At 45.6% G+C, this 19769-nt stretch overlaps 1 protein-coding gene across 1 annotated transcript in view; it reads left to right on the top strand.

Annotated features, from left to right (window-relative positions):
- Nucleotides 1-1031: 1031 nt before the first annotated feature.
- Nucleotides 1032-19769, top strand: part of CLYBL (citramalyl-CoA lyase) — a gene marked incomplete at its 5' end in the record, with an annotated part of 181936 nt that continues 163198 nt past the window's right edge. The window contains one exon of the mRNA XM_082484639.1: nt 1032-1096. Coding sequence (XP_082340765.1) covers nt 1032-1096 — 65 coding nt within the window. The remainder of the gene's footprint in view (nt 1097-19769) is intronic.

The raw sequence follows: 19769 nt of genomic DNA, 5'->3' as shown, positions 1-19769 counted from the left end.
CAGCCTCACCACAGATACACCCCCCACCCGTGCAGGTTTTGCCAGCGTCACTGTGCCACCCCACAGTGTGCACCAGCACTTGGCTGGCTGGAGCTGCGCTACCACAGTGGCTGTCCCGGTACTACAGCAACCACTGCCCGGGACAGACAGAATCAGAGAATCTCCTAGATTGGAAAAGATCATCTAGTCCAATCATTAACCTAACACTGACAAGGCCACCACTAAACCATGTCCCATGACCACCATATCTACACGACCCTTAAATACCTCCAGGGATGGGGACTCCACCACTGCCCTGGGTAATGCATTCCAATGCCTGATGACCCTTTCAGCAAAGAAATTCTTCCTCATATGCAATCTAAGCTTCCCTTGGCACAACTTGAAGCCATTTCCTCTCATTCTGTCACCTGTTACTTGACAGAACAGGTAGACCTCAATCTCTCTGCGACCTCCTTTCAGGTAATTGTGATAAGGTCTCCCCTCAGCCTCCTTTTCTCTAGGCTAAGACGACACTGACGGGTGTGATTTTGGACAAGGAGCAGCTGACCCCCCACACACACCTCACACACACCATCCCTGCCGGTAGGCTGAGGGGAGCCGACCCCACCTCCCCTGCAGGCCCGCGGGCTCGGAGGAGCCTGGCTGACTGCCGGGGGAGCCGCGCCCTCCCCCGGGGCACCGGCCCGCGCGGAGAAGCGAAGACCTGGGGAAGGGAACAGCCACCGGGAGCCGCCGAGGCGCCCCCGCCGCGGAGGCGCGCAGGCCCGGCACCGACCGACGCCCAACGGCCGGGCCCTGGCATCGCGCCCCGCCTAACGGCCGGGGGCAAGCCCCGCCCCCGATGACGCAACGCTCCTCCTCCCGCCCAGGCCGGCTCGAGCACGTGGGGGGGCGTGGTGCGGAGCACGCCTCCTCCCCCCTTCCTGACCAATCAGCACGGTGGGAAGGAGGGGCGCGGCAGCGGAGAACACCGCCTCCTCAGCCAATGGGCCGCGTCGGAGGGGTGAGGGGGCGGAGCTGAAGCGGTAATGATGATGGCGGCGGCTGCGGCGTGGGGCTTCTCGCGGGCTGGGCTGTGCCTGGGGAGGCGGAGACTGTGAGTGACGCGGGCGCCGCGCGTGGAGGGCGGGACCAACGGACCCCCGGCGCCGCCCCTCCCCTCCCCGCTGGCAAACGGCGCTCAGGGGGTCTCCCCCGCATCCCCCCACCGGGCCGCGGCGGGGCCGGGTGTGGGGGACAGCAGGGCCCGGGCGGCGGGGAGCCCCGCAGCCCGAGCGGTGGAGCTGGCGTGGGGCCGGCGGCTGGGCGGGCGGCGAGCCCCGGGCTGGCGGCGGGAGAGGGTGCGGGGCCCGGGCAGGGCCGGGGCGCCTCCGCTGTGCGCCAGCGCGCGGGGGGGGAACGGCGGATCCCGAGCTCTGCCGGTTCCGAGCCTGGTTTGGCCGGGCAGCAGCCGCGGGGAGCCTCTTACGGGCGAGCTCCGGCCTTTGCTTCCCGCCCTGGGACAGCCACTGCCTCCACCCGGTGCCTCTTCGTGAGGGGCGCTGGTGGCGGCCGCGCTGGGGCTGACGAGGGACGTGAGAACAGAAACGGGTTTATTCCGGTTACCACAAAACTGCCCTTGGGCGGTTGCCCGCTCTGGTGCAGCCGCTGCGCGGGAAGCGGCCAGAAAAGTGCAGCCCAGAAGGCCAACCGCGTCCTGGGCTGCATCAGGAGAAGCGTGGGCAGCAGGGCGAGGGAGGGGATTATGCCCCTCTGCTCCGCTCTGGTGACACCTCACCTGGAGTACTGCATCCAGCTCTGGGGCCCCCAACTGGGCATGGACCTGTTGGAGTGAGTCCAGAGGAGGGCCATAAAGATGATCAGAGGGCTGGAGCACCCCTCCTGTGAGGACAGGCTGAGAGTTGAGGCTGTTCAGCCTGGAGAAGAGGAGGCTCTGGGGAGACCTTCCAGTACCTAAAGGGGGCCTACAGGAAAGGTGGGGAGGGACTCTTTATCAGGGAGTGTAGTGACAGGACGAGGGGTAGTGGCTTCAAACTTGGAAGAGGGTAGACTTAGCTTAGATATTAGGAAGAAATTTTTACCCTGAGGGTGGTGAGGCACTGGAACAGGTTGCCCAGAGAAACTGTGGATGTCCCATCCCTGGAGGTGTTCCAGGCCAGGCTGGATGGGGCTTTGAGCAACCTGGTCTAGGGAAAGGTGTCCCTGCTGTGGCGGGGGACAACGACTAGATGATCTTCAAGGTGCCTTCCAACTCTAACCATTCTATGATTCTATGACTTGGGTCTTTCCCATGCCTGCCCCTGAGCAGGCTCCCCACCGCCCCCATGCCCCCCTACAGGGGGAAACCAGGGGGGCAAGGGGTTCTAGATCACACTGGGAACCTTCCTTTCTTCAAGGGAATACTGTGTTGCCTCCTCCATTGATAAACCACCCTGGATGGAGCCAAGCAGTGGAGCTGAGTGTGGGTCATGATGTGGGCAGAAGTGGGGCTGTCAGCAGCCCCGTCACCATCCCTCATCCTGGACTTGGGGAGGCCCTTGTGAGCCTGGAGAGGTGATGTGTCCCCACGCCCCTGCTGCAGCAGTGGCTGGATGAGGGAGAGTTATGTAGGCGACATACATCCACTTGAAAAGGGACGGAGATCACCAGGCGGTGATCCCATAGGTGGTCAAATAGCTTTCAGGGCATGGACTTTGGGCAGGGTGCTAGGAAGAGCTCTGCTGTAAATACTTGGTCCCCATGCAGGTCAGGTTGCAGAATCAGGCTCAGTGAGTGACACATACTATGTAAGGTGAGGGCTCCACCACACCTTTCTCCTGGAAATCTGTGTGGTTATGGTGCCCAGCTTTCAGCCTGCAGATGTGTGCCTGCCTATTACCTGCGGGCAGAGAATTAATTCTGCCAGAATGGCTGATTTTTGAGTTTGCGCTGAATTAAGGGAGGTTTTCAACAGCACTTCTAGAGGGAGAGCAGATTTTTTTAGTACTGATATTAGGCAGGCAGTCAAGTGTTAATTCATTTTAATATTTAAAGCTTTAAATTCTTGCAGTCACTGCTGAGACCATGATACTGTAAATATTTTATAGTTGACTGACAAATGAGTATGCAGTCTGTAATAACTGTAACAGATGATACCGTGAACACGTAATATTGATGCAGGTGGTCTTGGGGAATCTGGGTGACAGCTGGACTGGTTTGTGCTGTGCTAAAGGCAGTGTGAAGAGCCCATAAAATCCACGTCAGTCTTTCTTGCCCACAGTAACACTGTCCTGCGTTGCACCCAGGGTCTTTTTTCCAGCCTACCTCCTTCAGCTTACTTTTGCAGCCTGTTTCTGGAGACAATGCATGCATGTAAATGCCTTCCTCCGTATTGGTAGAGAATCGCAAATGCTATGCCTTGCTGTTTCTGGTCATGAGGGATTTTGGATATTTGTATTGTGGGGAGAAGAGGGGTCTACGCAGTGTGAGGGCAATTGGATGATCGCATTTATACGTGCATAGCAGCCGTTCAGGGCTGGGAGAGGAGGCTGACCGCACACCTGTGGTGAGGCTGCTCTCTTCCAGCCGTGGTCAGAAAGGGCTTCCTTGGCTGATGCTGCCACAGGATGGGACATGGCCACCGAGCACTGCAGCCCCCTCGCTTGACTCCCAGGAGACATGACGGCCTCCCTGCGGTGGGAACTGCCTGCCCCTTGTCATCAGTGCTGCTGTGGAGCCTGAGGGGCCACCACACAGGTGGAGACCACGGAATTTGGGGTATCCAAGTGGTCAGAGACCAGAGCAGGATGAGGCATGAGGAGTCCCTGCTCACCTTGGAGCTGGGCAGCCATGTGCAGTGCGGAGAGAAAATATAGGGATGACGTCAAATGTCGACAGTAGATCCACATGTTGGTTGGATTTAATTAGCAGCTCCCTGGTCTTTTGCAGGAGTTGGTAGGTCCTGCTGGGTTTGGACCCTGGTGCCTGAGTCCCACAGCACTTGTTGCCACGATGTTGGGCTGGGACCCTAATTACAGCAGGTAACTCTGATGCGGTGCGGCTGCCTTTCCAGCTGCTGCCATTCTCTCTTCATGCGGATGTTGCTGCCCCCGTGAAGCCACTGCGTGGTGCTTCCATGAGAATGTGGATAGAGTATTTGTGTCATTAGCAGGCAGGCAAAACCTACAGTGCCCAGAGCTGGTTTTGCTTACAAGCGTTGTTCCAGAGGCTTTTGGGCTTTCCTTGCCCAGGAAAGATTTTTGTCTTGTTAAAAAAAGTTCAAAAAAACCTCCTTCCAGCTGTTTTTAATCACAAATGCAGCTGTTATTTCTGTTGTTGTTGCTCTTAAGAGCTTCAAATGTGCTTTTAAAGACAATGTCGCAGTAAAGCATTGACAGTGAAAACTTTCTTGATGACAGGTCTTTATGATGGGCTTCCTCTTTGCTCAGCGTAAGAAAAGAGCACTGCACACGTAAGCATGATCACCTGTTTGCCCTCAGCTAGCCAAGTGCTTCATGCATGTATGAGATATTTTTTTTATGTGTATTTCTTTACGTGGCATATTCCAGCAGAAGTATACTCACATGCCCATTCCAAATCAATCAAAAGCGGTATTGTTAAGCTCACACCTTGGCAGAATGCTGCAGAGTACAGAATACACCGGGTGGGCATGTAGAGCCTGTTGTGCACGCCTGCTACGAACAAAGGAGCTTGAGAAGAGCTGCTGGCAGAGTGCTGCTTCTGTGGCTGCATCACCGAAATGGGCACACCAGGTTTCCATGGTGTGGCGAGGCTTACCAAACCTCTACATGGAGATAATACAGGATCAGCAATAACCCTGCAGCTGATCTTCATCAGGGACTGCGCCTGTGTCATCTAAAATTTCTAGCATTGGGAGTTTCTCCTCCAGTCTCTGATTGCCGTCTTCCCTCCCAGGAATCCACTGCTGCTCCATCTTGAGTTTCACGCTCCAAGTTTGTGTCTACTTGGCAAATTAGTGATGGTGGTGTTTTTCGTGGATTGGACACTGGAGGGTGCTAATGCAATGAGAGCTGAAATTGTTCTAGCAAATTAAAGTGCTCCCCTTTGTTAGTTGCGAAATAGTTTTATTCTTTGTTGCAAGGTTTAAATGGAAAGATGAGAATTATGGTCCTTAGCAGTAGCTGATACTTCTCAGTGTGTGTAGAGCTATAACCAAGAATATCAATAAAGTGTTAAGTCTGCGAGGGATTTCTTTCCTCAACCTCTATCAAAAAAAAAAATCACTCATTTTATGTTCTACACGTTTTTAAGTGTGTCTTTTGAGATTATGGCCTCAGGGTGAAATTTATTGGAAAGTGTGACTTTCTAGTGATAAAACCACTTTACCTGGCAGAACTGTTGAGCAGAATCTGCTTTTCTACAAGGTCACTTTGGTTCACCCAAACCAATGTTGTGTTGCTGGCGAGGTGAGAACCTGATAGCGGCTCATGTGGAGGAGGGAGGGGACACCTTGAGGACTGCTAATCAAGTTCCCAGCGTTGCGATCCTCTCTCTGGGGATGGACCTGGGGGAGCCTCAGTTTACCTTGCAACTACCGTCACTGGGCCACACGTGAAGGACCGTGCAGGATGGGGCCTTTCGTCAGCCGTCGCTGCTAGGTCAGGCGAAGCACGTTATGAAGCTCAACTTTAGCTCTGGTGTTTCAAAGTCACTCAAACATTTTTGGCAGGTTAAAGTTATGTTGGGAGGTCTTATGCCAAAGAAGGTATTACTTGTCCACACTCCTCCAGCTTTCTGCTGATCTGGGTCTCCACTCTTCTCTGCCCTTGGCAGAAAGACACGGGGCCGACATAAGCTCCCCGTTGTGTGCTCTGGCAACTCCATACTCGGCATTAAGGACTGTGAAACTACTGCCTGAGCCAGTCCTCATCCTGGCAGCAGTAGAGGTATGATGCCGGCTAATTAATGCTAATGAGAAGCAGGGTGCAAAGTCGAGCGTGTCCAGCTAATCGCTGCTGGCACCCCAACTAGTCTGCTTAAAGCTAGCGTGGTTCTGGACAGTCCTGCCCAGTCCTGTACATGCCTTTAGAGACCAGTTAACCAAATGAAAGCCAGTATTCATAAAATGTGCGAGCAAAACAGAATCAGGTACAGATACACTTTCCTTAGAAGTCTTTCTCTTTCGGTACGAGTGGCAAATGAGTTACGCCTCTGTCTCATTCCCCTTTGCAAATGAATTGGGCTGTCCCCTCCTGGAGAACATTAACTGTGCTGCATTGGTCAGGTTTTGTTCTCTCCCAGGTACTGCAGTTTGCTTAAATACAGCTGGTTTAGTTTTTCTTTCTTTTAAAAATACACATCATTTTTCTCCTAATTCCCCCTTGAACAGAAGATGCGGATGCACATGGAGAAAAAGCCCATGGATAAGGAAACCAGAACCTGTTGCTGGCCTATTCTGGCATCAGTTGAGATCTGCTGCTCACCTCGCAAATGGATGCACAGCCAGTTTCACAGCAAAGCTGCTTGGCGCTTTTTTGGAAGCAGCAGAAACACAGCCAGCTGAAAGTGTACACTTCTGCAAAAAGAGTTTTAGTAGCTTATCAGAATAGGGTCATAAGGGGATGTGAGCAGAAAAGCTTTAAAAATCATTGTAGCAACTAACGGTACTGAAGACAGTCTGCTTAAGAGGAGATAATTTAGTCTAAGCGCAAGAAAAAAGATCTGATTGACCTTGTTTGTCTTGTTTACCAGCTTTTAAGAGAAGACCACTTTTTCCATCGCACCTCCATGCTTACGAGCAGGGAGCCAGGTTACACCTCCTGGCACCATTTCGAGAACCAACATGCCAGCTCTGGTGCCAGAAGGATTTGTGGTTGTGCATTTTATGTAGGCAGTGTCCTGATTTATCCTGGGAGGCCTTTTTCTGGGAGAGAGGGTTAACGGACCTTCCACCAAACCCGCTTGATCGCATTGAGTTTAAATGCCGCCAACTGTGGGATGCCATCTTCGAGGCCCAATGCCACCCCTGCTCCGTGGCCCTGCACAGGGCATAAGGAGTGTGCTTCTTCCCTTGGGGGATGCTTGGTGCCTTCCAGCATTGAGCCTTCATATACCTGTGCAGCCTTTCTTGGCTGCTCGTAAAGGCTGCGTGAGTGGGCTCTCTGGGGTTTTCACGCCTTTCTGGGAGATCAGGCTGCTATACTTGAAGCCTCTTCTCTTACAAGTCATTCTGGCAGGCAAAAGCCCCTTGATGCTGAGTTTCTGCTGATGAACGGATCATCTTTTGAACCCCCAGTGTGGTGCTTGCTCCCATCCTCTGCACCTCTGTCTGGTCGGCTCCCAGTGGTGGTCTCTCCTGAACCCCTTTCTTACACCTCCCTGAGCTCCGAGCCTCCTCATATGGAGAGGGGAAATACTAGATTTGCCCTTCTTTTGTCATCTGGGCTGCCTACGGAGGTGTTTCTCCAGCCACTGCCCTTTTCACCCTTCCCTCTCCTGCCCCGTGAGGCTGTGGAGCACAGCAGATCTGCAGAACTTTGACTGCAAGTGGGTGTGGAGGTCAGCTGTGCGATTACCGCAGGTGTTGAACAAGTCCCCTTCGTAATTTTTCCCTTATTTTCTCATCAGTGCTATATTTACCTCTCAAGTCTCCCTGTGCCCTCACTCTCTGAGCATCACTGGTATAAATAGGATTTGCCTGTCCCCATAAAACAGGCATCGGGGCGGCTGCCTGCCTTGCCTTCTCCAGCCCTTCGTGGGCTGGGGTTGACCTGTTGTCACGGGCTGAGCAGCCAAACCCGCTTTCTTCTCTGCCATTTTAATTAAAAATGGTTGGCATCAGGGGCTCTGCAGCGATGAAAGGGAAATGATGAAACTTTGAAGAATTCGGGGCATAAAGTCGATCTCTAAATTTTAATGTACTCATTGCACTTAAACAGTTGATACATTTTATTATTGAGCTTTCAGGTGACCTAATTTCCCTTAGTACTGTACATTTAGCTTTATACATCTGCACCTAATTTGTAAAAAAGGACTTAATGAGAAACTTCAAACAGTTTAAATGTCAATTACAAAGAAAGCGAGGTTTTAAAGTTCCAGTAATCTGTCCATATTGGTCATCGAAACATGATCCCAGGTGGACGTTAATTCAAGACAGATGGCATTCCAAAGGCACAATTACAAAGAGCTTATATATTTTCAACACTAACAAGCTGTCACGCTATGTTGTAGCTACACTTCCAATACTGTATAACCACAATTGCCGCTTTATCTGCTGCGGACGCAGTAATAAAGGGGTTTGATTCCCTACTCTTGATATTGTCAGTGGGATTTTGGCGGGGGTGAACTGGAGAGCGGGGTTAGTGGTGTGAATATCTTTCATTTGCTCAATCTGTTGGGGGGGTGGGTGTTTGTTTTGTTTTTTTAAAGTTGTTGAAATGCTGTTCAAAGAAAGGAAGGGAAATATTGAATATGGGCATAACAATACTATCTCATCGCAGACGTATTTCTATCTCCTGGCAATGTTAATTAACTTTAGTCTTATCAGCTGCTAGGCAATACTATGATGATTTGTTAAAACCCCCAGTATCCTGGATGTTTTCAGTTAAAAAGTCATCGGGAAGCCTTTGGAGTAACGCATGTGTTACTTGGAAGACTGAAGTCCAAGGGATTGACAGTGACTTGACTTGCGGTGGTGTAAATGGGCAGCAGCTCAGCTGCAGCCAGGCAGGAGCACTGCACCCCGTGCAAAAGGCGGTTTGAATTATTTTTAGGTTTCTGAAAGTTGTCTTAGGCCCAGAGGCAGAGGTGGAGGGGCTGGAGAAAGCAAGGTCAAGGTAGAACTTTCATTAGATTGAAGCATCAAGGTGTGATCTAGTTGATCTAGTTGAAGATGTCCCTGCTTATTGCGGGGGTTTGGACTAGATGACCTTTAAAGGTCCCTTCCAAACCAAACTATTCTATGTGGTAGATGGCAAGGCTTATTGTAGAAGGACAATGTTTGGTATCTAGTTAGCAGTTGAGGTGGGCGGTAATCTGTGTAACTGAACAATGAAAGATAGTTGGGCATAATTTCCACTGATTTTTTGCTTTCTTGAAACCAGGTCACGAAAAAGCAAGACTTGCACACCTATGACTAGACAGTGTTTTAATAGGCTTTAAAAATTCTGTGCTGTTAGGAGCAAGATTAATAATGCTCCCCAGGAAGGTTTGTAAGCTCCTATGGGCACGTGTGTCCTCTAAAGAGGTACTGAGAATGAAGAGCTCATATTTCTGCTAACTTATCTACCTTTCACTGGAAAGTGGAGAAGAAAGTGGAAAGGCTAAGATGCTTCATCCTTGGAAGGTGGGAATGAAATGCTGAGTTTATGCTCTTTAATTTTTGTTTTTCATCAATGAATGTTGTAGATGTGTTTTTTGAAAGCATCTTACCTGGCTTCCTTTTTGGAGGAGATGCAAGTGTTTGAAATATGCAGCTCGCCAACAAGCAAATTGGACTCCTGAGCCACGCTTGAAACAAAATGCCAATTTTACCTACAGTTTTACTAGGTTTCCTGCTTTATGCAGTGGCATTTGAATGGCCTCTAGTAATTGTTTTTAGCAGAAAAAAAAATTCAAACAAAAATGAAAAACACAACCCAAAGCTCATTAGCACTGTATTTGGCATGCCATGAATCGTTAAATCTTTATATAAATGCAGAAGTAATTTGTAACAAACCAAATCCTTTATTTTTCTGGAAAGACTCTCTTTGGGATTTTTGTTTGGGCTGCTGAGGTACGGTATGTTTTCCAAACATCGGATGTTATTACCAGAATGGGGGAGAAAACAATTCATGTTTTAATTAAATGTTATGTATAATTCTTGCAGGTCAGGTATACTTAGTGGTGATAAGTGAATAAAATCAGGTGGAAAACAAAAGACAATAAATAAATGCTTAGGGTTTTTTAACCTAATTTTTTTAACCTAAATTTGATGCTAGTGTGTGTTGCTCTCAAGTGGTTTCCCCCTGGATTTTCCCAGTGCTTATCGGGGTAAAATACTGCCGTCTTTTTATTTAGATCAGCCTTCGCTGTGAGAGTTAACTAATTGTTCAAGCCCAAGTGGGAAACTTTCTTGCACCTGGAAAATTAGGAGAGCAAAAGCAAGAGACATGTCCGCATCCTTTCCCTGGCGGTTCTTCACCTGCGAATTTGAACTGCAGCGGTAATAAAAGTTTTGTGGACCTCATTTTATGTGAGATCATTAAGCGACAGGAGAATTCAGGACTAGCTGCCCTTCATAATTCAGGACACCGAAAGGTGCCATTTATAAGCTCAAAGTGCCTGCGGGGAGGCAAAACAGGCTTGTAAAACCCGCACTCCGAAACCTGCAAGGGAACCGGTGTGTACTGCTGGCTGCAGCCTTAGAGTGGCAAAATTGCAAAGGTGGTGGAGATTGGGTTTAAAAAAAAATGGAGGAACACCTGCCTCTAAAAGTTGATGTAATAGCCTGTTCTTTCACACTTCTTTTGTTGATATCTCTTTTGTCCAAAACAAACCCCAAAACATCCTGGGCAATGATCCCAGTAAAATCCTTATCAGTTGTGGCGCCCAGCTGTTGGGCTTATTATCTTTCCTGCTATAGCCCACTGTTTTGCTGAGCTGCTAATGTGGCTATAAAATAAGTTTCTCCTGACTTTTTAATAATATTTTGCAACCGGTGACCTTTGCTCATCATGTGGGCCAGGCATTTTGCAGGGAGAGCTCTTGCCTCCTTACTGCTCAAGAAGGAGTTGCAGCCTGCATGGCACTTGCAATGAAGAGAGGTCTTCAACAAAGTGGGTGATGTACCAGCATACCCTGTCTTCATAAAACTGATTGTTAAGGCTCTAAACAGGCAATGTAGTCTGCGAAATACAGAATACGCCACGGGTTTATAGACCTGGAAAGCCTGAAAGGCTCTAAAGCAGCAGCCTAAGGAAACATTGAGTCCAGTGTATGTTCTCAGAGCAGGTACTGCTTTCCCTACGTGTTCCCCTCTTACTCCTCAAATGAGAGTTGGAGCAATCATTTTTAAGTTTATAACCTAAATGCAGCAACTGCTGCCTAGAAATGAGGCATCCATCTCTGTAATCTTAAATGGCTGAGGCTGAACTCTTCTAGTTCAGACAACATCAACAATTATTCACGGCCTTATTAACGTCCCGTGACTGAAGTTCCTCGAGTGCCACTTTGCACCATCAGAGCCTAAACTGTAGTGAAGACAAGAGCCGACTGCATGTCAAGTCTGCTCTCAGCATCTTTGCTTTATTAATCTGTGCTAATTCAACACCTGCATATTTATGCATGCTGGTTTCAGCAGCAGCAACTGGCTATATGGGGTGGTACCCAAACTGCTGTCCTGCTGTACGTCGATCATGTAGGAGCCAGAGAAGCGGCTGTGCTTTGGAAGTGTATTGGTATTATTCCATTTTCTGACGCTGCTTTTGTTGCACTGTTTAGATTGACGTGCTCAGGGCCCCAAACACTGCAGTGAGTTTAGTATGACCCCCGGGCCTTCACAGAGTCAAATGCAGGACTGAAACTTTTATATCCACTATTAAAAGGCAGTTATGTGACTGTTTATGTTAGAGCCAGGTGCTTTGTTGCCTATGCGCGTGGTGTTACTTGACAAATTTTTAATTTTTTTTTCTTCTTTATTGTCAAAAAATGATAAATATACTTACTGAGTACCCTACTCTTCACAAATGGTCTGGCTGCCTTCAGCAGACCACTCTGCTTTCTGCAGGAGGACGGGAGTCAGGGTTTTCCAGCTCTCTGTAAGGATGTATCCGTGGCAGCACTCCTGTTACTCCTCTATTTCCTTTGTGAAGAACATACAATTTCTAGATGGTGCGTTTTCAATGTATTTTTAATGATTTTTTTTGTGGTATATTTTCATTTACGTTCTCTAATTTGTAGTGCCTTTCTAATTTTCGTGGGTTCATTTATTTAGGCTTTATATACGAATGCATGCTTTGCAGGCTTATTGCGCTAAACGTTTGCTTATTTTTTGTTAAATCTGTAGCAACACTAAAGCACTGAAGGTGCTTTGAGTTGGGTCAGTACCAAATAGTGACTGCAGCATACTGGAAGTATAAAATCTGTTTTCTTACTAACTGTTTCTTTGAGGGGCTGATAGATGTGAAAACCATTTAACAGTTGGTTTTTCTTTCCTTTCCTGTTAAACTAAGCTACTGAGGAAATCTTCCTACTGCTACACGCTGCAATATGTCAGAAACACCGTTATGTTATAGTTGCATCATTATCTAAAGGAAAAATTGAGTGTGGGTTTGAAGTCGACAAGTGATGAAAGTAGCCCTGAGGTTGTCAATTAGAAAGCCAGGGCCTGGAATTGATAAGTTAATGGCCAGTTCCTTTCTCACCCCCTCGCTTTGCTGCCTGCTCCCGCCTCGCCCCACAGCAGCTTTACTGCTCGGAACATAAAGAAAAGGCTCCCATTGGTTTGTCTCCCCAGATTTCTCACTGATGCAATTCACTTGAATTCTTGACTTTTTGCAATGTTCTTAGTACGGACAGATAGTTAAAAGAGGAGAAACGAGATGCAGCAGATAGAAAATTCACTCTCAAAATGATGCCCCTTTTTTGTCTTTGTTTTGTTCTTTTTTGTTGTTGTTGTTTAAATGTCAAACCGTTAACACTGTTGTTTCAGATCATCCTCCTGCAGTACACACAGCAAATTTAGCAGCAGTGCATAATTTAACTTCTACCGTATGTTTGTTTGCAGGTTTTAAAACCTGAAATTTAATGGCAGCCAGTTGGAACCCATGTGTTCCTGTTAAAGGCGGAGGGCAACCAACACATGTGGTTTTTCCTGAAGGGAGACACTGGTTACCAAAGTTTATGATATAATGTAATATTATACATAGTGTTTCTATTTTGCTTGGGCAAGAAGGAATTAACGTGTTGCCATTTCTCCTAAGGAACACTTGGGTTTAGATAAATAGGTAAATTATGGAAAATAACAAAGAGAACGTATTCAGATTTTCATCATTGTTGGTGTGCTGTGTTGTGAGAAGAGCAGTAAGCTTATGAAGAGAGCTTTAAAGTAGTATCAGAAGTAGAATAGAACTCAAACAGGCATTGTGCAAAGCAAAACATGTAATTCACCTTCAGTTTTTGAAAACTTTATGTACAGTGTGAGTTTTTAGGGCTTGTAAAAGGTTGCAGATGGGCACCCCCTCTGCAGCCTGGAGGATTCCTGCTCATGGCACAGCTGCTTCATTGACAAGGGAAATTCAAGATTTTATTCACATAGCCCTGTCTAAACATAGAGCAGACGAGTAATAATCATGAGCATGAGAAGGCAGTTTAATTTTGTAAGCACATTCAGGTTTTTGACCTTTCTAGTGGTTTCACCATGAGCAGCAAACATCTGTTAAATAGTAAAAAAAAATGCAGTTGCTACTTACCTGCCAAAATCAAATGGAATAACACGGACTCCAAGCAGGGACTGCTGCTCTGGAGTCCTTCTCTCCTCCAGCCAGATTTCAAAACATGAAATCAATCTTATTCTAGCTTAATTCACAGGAAAAGAGACGTAATATTGTATTAAACAATTCAGCGTTGGATGGCGCTCCCTCCGCCTGACATGCTAGCTTTGCCCAAGACCCACGTGGCAGAGCTTTTGCAGCGCTTCACCGGAGGTTCAGTGCAGAAAAGGTAGTACATGATTTTCCACAAGCACGTGTTCCTTCTGGGCCACACTTTGACTTACTTCTTGAGATAGATGTCTCATAGTACCCATAAATAATGAAAATATACAATGACATTGAAATTATACAATAAAATTTTTTGAGAGGGGTTTCTTTCTTACACGTTGTGTCTCTGGTGTTTCTAGCGCTAACAGGAACAAGCTCCTGTGGTGGCCTGTTTCAAGAGAGGTTATCTCAAGATGATGCAAGAACGCTGTATCTAGTTTAGCTTAATCTGTTGAGGTATCACACCTACAAGAGACCATAATTCTGGGTTTTCCTCCCACGTTGGTCCTTTCCTTGGATTTCCATTCTGTCTTTGCAGGAATCTTCTGCAGTTATTCTTTTAATGAAGTTCTGAAAGTTAATGTTATTGGGTCAGCAAAACTCATCTTCCAGGGGGTTAGTCAACTCTTCCTGGGCTCTTAACCTCTTTCATCTACTTTCATATATTTGTCAGCCCAGCAGAGCTGTTGTGCAGGTACATTCACAAGCCGGTCAGCCAAATTTTGGTGGTGCCAGTCACTGCTCTGCAAAAGGCAGACCGATGCCAAAAATGTCCAACCATCTCTTTCAGTGTGTTGCTGCAGGATGTTGGTCTCTGCTCTTGTGGGTGGTTTTTTCCCCTCCTCTTTTGTTTTTACTGTTGGTTAACTACATTTTCTCACCCATGGTACTCTTTCAGTCTGAGAGTCTCTCTCTTGCCATGTGTGTCTTTCCTTTTGTCATACCTTAAGTACCTTCACGTCTTTCAGCATGGATGAAAATTTGACTTGTGTGCTGTCTGCTCACCAGCTGACACTAGTTACTTCCATACTTCCATGAAGCGCAGGGGTGCCCATCTTAGGGTGAAGGCTATGTCACTCTACAGGGACATTACAGGTAGAATTGGTCTTTTTTCCCCTTTCCCTATGTAAGGAGGAAGAGTCTCATTTTAGGAGGAAAAGTTTCTTTTTTCCCAGCAAGGATGGGTCCACATAAACTCTTCAGCTCTCAGAAGTTTGGTTGCATCAGATCACTTCTATCTGAAGGTACAAAACCCTAGTGTCGGAGCTTTTGGTGCTATAGAGCTTTCTAGAGCTAAAAATCAAAGGGCCTACTTTTCCGCCCACACACTTTACCTTTTCTGACAAATACAGTCTGAGCAGCGCTCCTTCCTCCCCACGTCAGCGTTCTCGAGCCCAAAGCTCCTGCCTTGTTTCATATTCACCCATACTCAGAGGAACGCTGGAAAGAAATGAAAATTACTTACCAAAAAGTGGCAAGGCATTTCCAGTTTTTTTCACTCCAATATGAACCTTAAAATACAGAAAAGCTTATCTAGATTCAGTACTTTGACGCATTCAGAATTTATAAAAACCTCTGTCCTATACACTAGAAATAAAGAAAGGAAAATCCACTGTTTGCACAAAGGCATGTTCAGAGTGAGAAAGGTGACTTGGCATTTCGAGATTTTGAATTGCTAAACCAAAATTGAAGTCCACTGCTGTCTTGATGCAGTCATAGATTTCCTTTGAGCATGTCTGAAATGATACAGAGTTCTGTTAAGTCAACTTTGTCTTTAAGGTTAATATCATTATCTAAGACACATGCTATTAGCAGGTTGTCGTCCCGCAGGAACGCAGCACCGATGTTCCTGAACAAGATAAACCAGCAAATGAGTATGCTATCAAAGGGCTGCGTTTTGGGGGGGCAGCTATAGAGTATTTTTAACAGTTTCTTTGACCATTTTTGCCTGGAAAATGATCTGCCGACCTTAGAACACAACTGACAAATGGGAGAATCTAAAAAAAGAAAAATGAGGACATGATGGTTTAGATTTGTTATTGTAATGTGTGACTATATAAAATCACACATTCATTATGCATTGCTAATGGCAAAATTAAATGGTTTCAAACCAAATGTGAACTTCTGGGGGGAAACCAGCAACAGTTTGGGCCTTTCTGGTACTGCAGACCTCAAAGATGTTTGGAGGTCTTGACTTCAGAGGCTGAAATATTCACCCCCTCCCGGATTCATCTGTTGCAGTCGAGGTGTGCTGCCTGGAGAGGGACGGCTGCAGGATGTCTTCACTCCACAACCATGAAGGAAGTTAGTTTAGAAGAGAAAGGCTTTGAAGATTTTTAACACTTCAGATGTTTCCAGTTTCTTTTTCATACCATTTCCAGCCAGTTCTACAACTAATAAAAATATTTATTTCCTGGCAGTTTTATATAAAATATTTGAGATGTAGGTCTTGCTGCTTTCTGCCACTATTACCGTTAGGTAATGCTGGCACCTTCCTCCATTAAAAAAAAAATCTGGAACGAAATGATAAGCAAAGAGCTGAACCTTGTGTCAATGAGATGGGTAAAAACTTAGTGATCAAGAAATAAATAACAAAAACGGTTTTCAAAATTTACGCTGAGTGTATTTCTTCTTAAAAATACATCTATTAAAATTATGCCAAGGCCTAAGCTTACCATAATCTTCTTAAATCATAAAAAATAACAAACACAATAGAAACAATGCTTCCAGGTTGTGGGTCAGACTATCAAACTGATGAAAGTCACTGCCTAAACTCTGGAAACCTGAGGTGTTTGAAGTACTGAGTTGGCTTTTGAGATCAGTAGTCTCTTCTGCAAGTACCAAGAGAATATTTTCTTCAATACATTCAATTAGCTCAATTAAATGACTAATTTATTCAAACTTGACCAACTGAGAGTTGAAAGAAGCAGAAAAGCTTGTTCTTTTCTACCAATCTGTGAATAAAAGCTAATTATGAGAGGATTAGATTTGCTAATACTACAATATTGAAGGATATTATGACCAAATACTAGATTGGTGCTAATTCTAGCTAATACCGAGTTATTTTAGTAGATCAATTTTTAAATCAAATCACAATTTTCTTTAGAAGTCTAGCCTCTTAAAGACAGTGCTATGCAACTGATACACCATCTTGCTATATTTTAAATTGCATTCCAGTTTCCATCCAAAAAAACCATAAATCATAAGTAAACACAAAGGGATCAGCTAGTAAATAAGAATTGTGCCACACATGATTTTCTAACAAAAGTAGTCAAATTAATCTGAAAAAATGTGTAATGAGGTATAGAAAAGCTTAAATATATATCAGCGGAGCTACTCTGTCCTTCTGGCTAGCAATAAGAAGTGCCAAATTTAGTGTAAAAGCTATATTTAGTTACAAAGCAACATACTTTAGTGGTTACAAACTGAGAATTAACCTTTCTCCAAGAAAATAACTAAAACGTTTAAATGGGAAAACAAGATTCAAATTAATTATTTAACTCAAGGTTTCCCGCTTAGTAGTTTCGCTCATTATTTTAAAACAAGTGGCTCGAAAGATTTCATCCTGCTGAAAGTCATCAATAACTGAGGTACCTACAAGTGAAAATAAGCACAAGTGCAAACTTGACATAAGGATCCAGAAATTCCGCCAAGAACACGATGTCAAGAAAATGGGAGAATAAAATTTTCAGTCCTGTGCATAAACATTTGGTATATGGGACACCCCACAATGAAATTCAATTACCTTTTCTGCGAATAGGATCACGAGAAAAACGTTGCTTCAGGCACCAGCAGAATGAGATAGGGACGGAGGACAGGATGGAGAGTGTCCCGGTCATCACGCCTTTGTTACAAAGACACCAAGTCCTGCTGCCATTGGTCCTTGGCATCTCAAACTTTGAGACGGACACCATCATCTTTCCTCTCCATCTGCTGGTCGCATCGGAAGCTGTTCCTGTAAATGCTAGTTCATAACCTTTCGTCAACTTGCTTTGAAAAAACACCGCTTTCTGTTGCTGACTATTTAAAAGATCAATTTGGCAATGATTAGGCTGCCCATTTTTTTATATCCATTCCCCCACAAGCAGAGTCTCTGAACAGTACAGAGTTTCTGAGAGGTGGTCCTTCTCCGATAGATTACTTGACAGCATGACTGGCTGTCTCTTCCTCACCTCCTAGCCAGGATAAATGACCAGGGCAATACAGACAAGTGCTTTGTGCAGTGCTGCCAGACCAAGAAGCAAATTTGGGGTGCTCCAGCCCTGTGCGGTTTGTGCCTCCGCTGCTGTGTGCCTGGTTCGACCTTGCCGGGTGGCTTCTTTAGGTTCTAACCCCTTGTGAACATGCATTCCTCATCTTCAGCCTATCCAGAAGCCAGCGTGTAACTTAGAAGTAGCCTGTTCGTAAGTAGAAAAGGAATTTATGGCTGGAAATTTTGCTGGGTATAATGGCCTGTTTCCCCAGCTCCCCCTTTTCCCCGCAGTTGTTTCCCAAGGTAGCCCTGTATGTTTTGTCTATACATCCTGAGCCTCCGGGAGCCTTCTGCTAATCGCTTCTCTCGTTGACAAGTCCAGAAGAGGATTTTCTTAACCCGCCGCCCAACCTGCAGCTCACTGCCAGAGGCACCGGGATGTGGGAACGAGGGGTGCGTAATGGATGAAAAACCGAGATGATGGCATTCACCTCCCCAAAACTACTACCATGAACAGGCGAGGGGTGCACCCAGGCCTCCATCCCTCTCCGCGTGATCTGCCGCCTCCCTCATCGGGCTCTGGGGTCTGCAACCCTGCTTGGGCATTCACCCTGACAGCGATGAGGCTTTCTGTGGTTATTGAACAATAACAGCTAGTGTGAAGGATGCTGAGCTAAAGGCTGCGTGTTACCTGCCCTGTGTGTCTGCCTGGGGTTCAGATTTTTAAATATGCTATTTCTTTGTAGTCCTTTTCAAGTAACAATCCAGGTTTTGCCGTCTCTGCCTCACATGCATCCACCGTGAAAGATTAGCATAGTATATAGGTTTTTCCAGACCGATTTTCAGGATAACTTGGACATTTTTTTTTCTGTGATGTTTCTAAAACTGGCAGAAGAAGAACTTTTTTTTTTTTTTTTAAGCCTGCATACGCTGCAAGGAGTATTTTAAAATAAAGATTTTTTTTTAAATCTTTACGCGTGTTTAATGCTTGTATAAGGTGCCAGATTTTAATTACAGTTGGCATTTATAAGCGTGGTGCTGGCAATGGCAACCATATTGCTGAAAAAAGGCATAAATTTTGACACTGGCAATATGGGAACCCAGCATACGAGACTGTAAACCTCATTGCTTTCTGCTTTAATATAGTAGTTTAAGGGAAGAACTTTTAACGGTTAATATTTAACTAAAACATTTAGGGTTCGATTAAACTAAAGTTGTTCTAATTTCAGACTATTTAGTAATTTAGGTCCTATCAAAGATCAGCTTAGGTAATAACTTTCTATTAAACAGCCTTTAAATAAGCACGCTTAAAGTAGGGAAAATAAGATGCTTCATTACAAGAAATGAGGTTGGCATCTACCAGGTTTTCCATTAAGTTCCAGGTCACAGACAAATAAAGGAAGTATGTTAGGAAAAAAAACCTTTTTAAAAATAATTAGGGAGATGTCTGTTTTGTTCACCAGATGGAAAATCAGTAGTTGTGGGTGGTCTGTGCTGGATGGGGCATCTCACAATTGGCAGAACTATGCCTTTAACTTTTAAAGTCCTGGGACAAAATGTGAAAGTAATTGACTGTTCAGAATGCTCTCTCTCTGGATACCTAGCATGCTTTTAAAACCGAGATTTGGTGAGTTTCTGACTTCTTTTTCCTAAGAATGCTCAAGCTGTTGTGTCTAGTATTAGACCAATTGGGTATATTTTTGGTAGCTGTTTAGCGGGGCTGTTGTCTTTTGTGCTTACGCCTGTGTGTGCCTGGGCTTGCATGCGCACAACTGAAATGCCACAGCTTTACAATTCTCCATTAGCATGTTGTGCACATGGTTTTCATAATATTGTCAGTGTTTGCCTGGTTCAGGGTATACATAAACTGTTGGTTAACATCATTTGTTTCTTTCCTCTCCTTCGTTCCTTTTAAAGAAATTTAAATCTGTCCATTTGCCAACATACTGAAGAAAACAAAGTTGCGACCTTATTTTTGCAAACAAGAAAATTCCCGTTTTAAAATAATTCAGGGGGTTGCAAAAATATTTAAATCTGGAGTATTCTTTTTTTTTAAACCTGAATAAATAAATCCGAATGTGCATGTGTGGATAGTGTGT

This window comes from Vanellus vanellus (genome assembly GCF_965231255.1).
Source record: "Vanellus vanellus genome assembly, chromosome: 1".
Taxonomy (NCBI): domain Eukaryota; kingdom Metazoa; phylum Chordata; class Aves; order Charadriiformes; family Charadriidae; genus Vanellus; species Vanellus vanellus.
This window is presented reverse-complemented; position numbering and strand designations above follow the sequence as displayed.